The 7,349-nt window shown below is 21.9% G+C and overlaps 1 protein-coding gene across 1 annotated transcript, besides 1 other annotated feature; it reads left to right on the plus strand.

Annotated features, from left to right (window-relative positions):
• Positions 1–1,123: part of a repeat region that runs on past the window's edge.
• A 5,046-nt stretch (positions 1,124–6,169) lies between these two features.
• On the plus strand, positions 6,170–6,928 carry PRELSG_0029700 (hypothetical protein; the record flags this gene model as incomplete). Its single annotated transcript, XM_028676045.1, has 1 exon — positions 6,170–6,928. The coding sequence occupies one exon, from the start codon at positions 6,170–6,172 to the stop codon at positions 6,926–6,928; it is 759 nt and encodes a 252-aa protein (XP_028531196.1).
• Positions 6,929–7,349: the final 421 nt, after the last annotated feature.

A 7,349-nucleotide genomic window follows, 5' to 3' on the forward strand; every position in this document is an offset into this window, starting at 1 on the left:
TCTGAATGTTCTTTAATATTTTGTTCATTCCACAATGTCCTGAAAACTTACTTCTATGAAATCAATACATAAAATGGTTTCTATATTTTTCTAGATATATATAGTTTTTCTGTTTTGTAATGAACTGGGAATTCATTCTTCTATACTACATCTCTTGGTATATCATTCTGATTTTTCCGTACTTCGTCAGCAATTTCTTGGCAAGATGGGATATTATATATATCTTCATATTCTTCTGAAGGTTTATTACAATACAATACCATATAATTTGGAAGATTGGTATCATCTTTTATTGATCTAGTAATCCAATCAGCTAGACTATTTTGTACTCCTTCAATGCGTTCAAATTCTAAATTAAATTCAGATAATCTCAGCTTCCATCGACACAATTTTCCAGTATTAATTAAATCCATTCCAATTAAACTTTTACAATCTGTTTTTATTAATGCTTTAGATCCTTTAATATAATAATCGAATGTTTCACAATCTACTACTATAGCAAATAATTCTTTTTCAACTGTACTCCATTTTCTGTGAATATCATTTAATTTCTTAGATGTATAATGGACAAACTTAGTTTCACTGATATTCATTATTTATCTGAGTCAATACAGCTCTTATAGCATAATCGGAGGCATCCGTATAAATAGTATACGGTTTTCCTAACTCGAGAAATGGAAGATAAGTTATTTTAGCCACTTTATTCTTAATTTGCTCAAATACTTGTGAATATTCTTCATTCCATTCAAACTTTTTCTTTTTAGTCAACAAAGGAGCTAATTTAGAAGTACAATTTGAAAATTTTTTTATATAATTCCTATAGTAATTAGCAGCTCCTAGAAACGATCTTAATTGTTTCTTTGATTTAGGTCTTTCTGTTATAATAATTGTTTCTATTTTATCTAATGAAGGTTTGATTCCTTCCCTATATATTATTTGTCCTAAATATGTAGTAGATGTTTTATATAATTCGCATTTTTCAATATTTATTCCAAGATTGTTATCCATCAACAATTTATAAACTCTTTTTTAAACATTATGATGCTCATTTATAGTTTTTGTTAAAATGATGATGTCGTCAATATGCACAACTACGTAATTCTCTTGAATTGATTCCATAAAATGGTAACACGTTAAACACAAATGTACCATGTTTAGAAACTATAAATTGTATATTGCTTACTATTCTCTTCTAATGCAATATTCCCCAAAACATTTTTGAGATCTATTTTTGAAAATCATTTAGTACCATGAAATGTTTGAAATATGTATTTCATATGAGGAATAACATATAAATTATCTAATATAAATTTATTTAAATAGCGATAATCTATAGTGGTTCTTCATTATTCATCTTTTTTCCTTACCATTGCAATAGGTGAAATATATTCTTCATTACAGAGTTAAAACGACGAGCTCTTCCTTATACCTTAATAGAAACTTTATATTTATCGTTGGGTTTTATACTTTTATTCTCCTAAAGTTTAACACTCCTTTCTAATAAAATCTTCATTTTATCCTTATCCTTCTGATCATTTAAATCAGAGTTGTCAATAAAATTTTGTATGACTTCTTGATTTTATTTTTCCACTTTTTTCTCTGTATTTTCAGCTTGAACTTCAATACCATATGCATGTTTTTCATCTTCATCTTGAATGATATGTCCTAATTGTTTCATTATCGTAACACCAAGTAAAATAAGTGGTTTACTTCCCTCAATGATTACAAACTTCATTTTAATTGTTTTGCCATTTGATTTATTAATTGGATATTCAAAGACTTGGATAAAAGTAATGAATATCCAAGTTAATAAAGAGCAAGTTATAGGACTCCTTTATAATTTTGTATTATAAATTCTATGTATAATACAAAATTAACTAAATCACTTAAACAAAATAAAAGTCTATAGAAGTTAAAAATAAAAGCAATCCACTTCCCATCCTTTTCTTTTTCAATTTTTTTCCATAAAAAAAATTTTCCCAAAAAAAAAATAAAAAAAATAAAAAAAATAAAAAAAAAGACATAATATAATCATAACCGATATGTGTCTGATTTATTAATTGGCCGTTTAACGACTTTGCTAGAGTATTAAACAAACAAATTAATAAAGAACATTTATGACTGAGTAAAATTTTATTACGCTTTTAAATAGCCTTATTAATTGTTATAAATGAGTTTTTAATTATAAAGAATTACTTATTCTTTTAATTAAAAAGTATATACAAACTATAACAATTAATAAAGTCAAATCTTTATATTATTAAATGTTATTTTTAAAATATAACATTGATTATACAAAAATTATTAATCTTATCTTTTTAATTTTTAAAAGATATTTAAATTTTTTAATTAACAAAAATTTTTCTTAACAAACAAAAAACCAAAAAAAAAAAATTATTTTTTTTTTAAAATATTTCAAAAAAAAAATAAAACAAAAAAAAAAAATATCTATATTTTTTTTTTTTTTTATTAGTGTTAGTACACAATTAGTTTGTACATATACATACACAAACTAGCTTAGTGTACTAGAATAATTATAATATTCTCTATTACTCAATCAGTGCATGGGTACTTGTAGATACATGTATGGTAACCTAGCATTTTGTACTGAAAAAGGTTAATAATAACCTTTATTAAACAGTGTCTTAAAAAAAAATAGTAATTGGATATACTAAGTCGGTCAAGGTTCTAGTATATTGACTTTTTGCATGCAATGTACTCCTAAAGAAGACATAATTATTTAAATTTTAAATACTTATTTGATATTATAAAATTAACTGTGAACATATATATAAGTTTTATTAAGACAAACCCTAAACTATATATTAATTAAGGGTAATGAATTTATTCATTGACCAGCAATGCAACATTGTATTAAACAAAGCTTCTAAGAGTTAGTCTAGTTCTTGAAAATTCTAAAATTAATGTTATATTTTTATTTGTTATTATTCTTTTAAATTTGTCCTTTTTGTTTTCCAATACTTTATTTCGATAAATGGTTAATAAAAGATGTTATTAACCTTTTATAGTACATCAAGTTAGTTTACTAGTAGCGTATGCACAAGTTAGCCATGCACTGACACTAGTTAAAAGAAAAAAATATATATATATATTATATATTTATTTTTGTTTTTATTTTTATATATTTTAATTAAAAAAAAAAAATTATTATTTTTTTTTTTTTTTTGATTGTCGGTTAACGTTTGTTTGAATTAAAAAGAGAATTAATTTTTACTTACATAAAAATTAATATATGAAAAAGTATAATGCTTATGTTGTATTCGATATATATATATAAAAATAACATTGAATAAATTGGAGCCTTAACTTTTGTTATTTGGTATAAATTGTGTGTTTTTAATTGAAAGAATATACTTATTCTTTGTAAATAAAAACACACTTATAAAAGTAAACATATACCTGCTAAATAATACAGAATAATTTAATGTATAATATAAATATTATACATTATATAATGCCTATATATATATATAATAAAAATAAGTATATATATATAAAAACGTATATTTAGTTATACATGCTCTTTATTAATTTGTTTATTCAGTACTCTAACAAAGTCATTAAGCAGGAAGTTAATAAATCAATAAACAAGTGCCAAATGACTTATCATATTAAAATTATCAAATATATTTTTGCGATATTTACAATCCTTTTAAAAATGATTTTTCTTCCCATAACAGTATATTCACAGGTCAATATAATCCTAGCGTTCTCTATTATCATATTATATTTTCTCCTCAAAACATTTCTATTAATTCCTGAGTATTATTTTTTTCAAAAGAAACTTATTACAATGTTTGCATTAATTTCATAGATTCATAAAATTATATGTCTCTGGTTCTATCTAATAGTATTTGATTCTTTATATATAAATAAATCTCTGTCTAAAACTTCTCAAAAAGTTTATCTTAGTCAAGCAATTTAGTTCCTTAAAATACAACTCATAAAGTGTTTACTATATTCATCAATAAACGAATTTATAGTTTTCAATGTGCTTTTCATAGGCCCAATATTCGCAAATTTCAAAAATAGCTTATGTTTTTCTTCAAAATCCACGAAACTAAATCTATATAATTGAATTTGTAAATTTAAAATATCTTTTATTTCTTCAATGAGTGTGAATGACGCCAAATTATTAGAATAAGCAGAAGAGAATCCCTTCTTAATCAGCATGAGAGCTTTCATTTTGAATTATCTCAATACTTCCGCTGTTTCTTCAAATTATTTGAACAATTTAAAATAACCCTCCAAAGATGTTTTACTAATCTTTGATAACCATTAAGATATAACAACCTTGTATATATTATCACCTTTCTTGAATACAAACTTGTAAGCTCCGTGTAAATTATTTATTTTTTAGAAAACTTTTAAATTCATCCTCCTTATTTCTTTATTCATTATAATGAAGTTTAAATCCAACGAATATTTAGTTACGTGTGCTTCATACATTCTATAGTTGTATCTAATTGATTTATTAACTGAATGCTCGATAACCTTGCTAGTCTATAGAACAAACGTATTAATAAAAAGCATATGTGTGATCTCTTCTAGTTTTATATATTATAATATTAATTATCACAAAGGTTTATTAAATTTATAAGTTATACTTAATATCAACTTTATTATTAATTTATCACTCAACATATACACTATACACTTATTTTGCAAAATATTATGTATCTTTGTTACATGCCAGATAATACATATCACGTTATGTTTAATTCTCTATCAAAAAAAAAAAAAAAATTATTATACTTGTCCACATTTATTTTAATTTAATTTTTTTTTTTCGAGTATAATTAAAAAAAAAATAAAAATATTTAGTCTATGTCATACAAAAAAATAAAAAATAAATAAACACTTTTAACCATTTAGTGTTTATACAAGAATTTGTAAATATTTTTTTTTGTATATATTATTATTTTACACATTTTTTTAGATTCGTACACTTAAGTACATGCATTTGAACGTTTGTATTTCTTTTGCATATCTTAAATGTACAACAAAAAACTTATTTATTTAATGTTGCTTCTTAACACCATTTAAAATAGGTAGATAATATCACTTATTTGAAAGCTCTTAAACATAATCTATAACATTCTATTAAGAATTTAAAAAGATCAATAAATCTCTTTATTAATCATATAGAAATAGAGCTTTTTTTATAAATTAATTTGTTAATGATTGAATGTTTAAGTATTAATAAAAACAAGAATTTTTATAAGCTATATAAATTTAAAGGTCAATTTTAAAATATAGTTGATATAACTTTGTATATTTTTAATTAATTTATCTGTTGAATACTCTACAGAAGTTTTTCAGAAGACAACTAATAAATCAATAATAAGCTTTTTCTCAATATGATAATTATAATTAATTTCATTTTTTTTAATATTTTGATAATTAAAAAATAATATAAACAAAACTCATAATTACTACATATGCATGTATAATGATAATAAATGCATAATAATATAAAAAAATATTTGTTATTTTATTAACCACAATTATGAACGCAGTTATACTTTTCATTTTAATGGTTAAAATTTGGTATGTGAATATAACGAATAATTACTCTTGCATGTAATACAGTGAAAAGGAAATATAATTTATAATATTTTTTAAATTTTTAAAAAAAGGAAAAAAATGAAAAAATAAAAAAAAAAATTGTTAATAACAAAAGTTGCAAATAATTTTTTTTATAAACACTCTAACAGGAAAAATAAGAAATGATAGCTATTATTTTATAGATGGATTGTTATATTTTAAAATTAAAATAAATATAAATAAAATTAAAGTTTTATTCTAATTTATCAATCTTGTAAAAATGAAGATTTCAAAGGTATTTTTTTTTCTTAACTTTTTGTCAGTTATCAAATTGTCAATGATATGCCTAGTTAAAATGGAACAAAATATAAAAGAATCTGGTAAAATAAAATTTAAAAAAATATAAAAAAGAAAACTAAATTTTAATACTAAAAATTATAGATATTTATCTTATATTCTCATCAATAATGTAAAAAGCATTACATATGTATCTATTATTTTTTAAAATAAGGTTTGTACTAAAGATAACAGCTACTTTACATATTTACTAATTTTTTATTTTAAAATTAAAATATCAAAGTATTTTTTTTTAGATTATTTAATGGATGATAATATATCAGAATCATTTTCATCACTTGCACTTAGAGAACCTACAATGAGTACATCAAATACAAGAGATGCTATGGTAAATACTGATATAACTCATTTACACTTTAATTATTTTTCTCCAATTGATATATTGAATTCCACTAGTGAAGAAATAGCAAATAATATTTTAAAAGAATTTTTGAAAGGTCCGATTGTGGATGAAAACGATATAAAGGAATCTGAGTTTTATATGACGGATTATATTGAATCATTATTATTGGACCATTATGGATATATCTTGGAGGCTCATACAAAATATATATATGCTTTAATTAGTTATAAAATAGAAAGGATATATATGAAAGAGACAAGCAATCTTGAACTTGGGGATTGGGTACATAAATGTTTTATGTTAATGGATGAAAATGAAAAAGAGAGGAGTTTTATGTGGAATAAATTGGTTGACAAAACAAATTATATAATTAGTCAAAATATATGGTTTGATTCAGTGAATGATGATAAAAAAGATCAAATAATAGAAAAGTGCCACAGTATAATAAGGGAAAAGTGGCTTGAATTGGAGGAAAAAGAAATAACAGAATTTCTCTCTATGTTAAAAAGAAAACTCCGATTTACATTTTTTGTGTATTATTTTAGAAAAGCAAGAAAATTATGGGAACAACAGGAAAAACAAATAATGAAAATTTTGTTAGAGTATTTAGACTCCGTTGAAAAGGAAATAATAGAAAATAATCAGAAAGAACATAATTAATAAATTTAGAAGAATTATGAAGTTATAAAATAAAAGTATTATCTACCTTTTTTAATACTTGACAAGGTTATATAAAATAGGATTAAAGAACATCGGTTATATATGAAAAGTATCTACGAAAATACTTTAATAATCTACCGAAAGATAGTTCTCTGAAATACATATATAAAAGAAACGAAAAATAATTTTTTTATATAGCAATTTTTGTTTACATATAACACTTTTTTTGTATTCCTAAAATAAAAAAAATAAAAATGATTAAATTTTAACAAAAGAATTTTGATTAATTATTGGTTAGAATTCATAATTTGGCCAATAATGATATTAGAATATTATTAAATGAATGTACGTTTTGAGTATCTATTTTTAACAGAAATAAATAGAAATTTTTAGTTAACTATATAAAATTCTTATAAATTAA

The sequence above is a fragment of the Plasmodium relictum genome (assembly GCF_900005765.1).
Source record: "Plasmodium relictum strain SGS1 genome assembly, contig: PRELSG_00_v1_437, whole genome shotgun sequence".
NCBI classification, from domain to species: domain Eukaryota; phylum Apicomplexa; class Aconoidasida; order Haemosporida; family Plasmodiidae; genus Plasmodium; species Plasmodium relictum.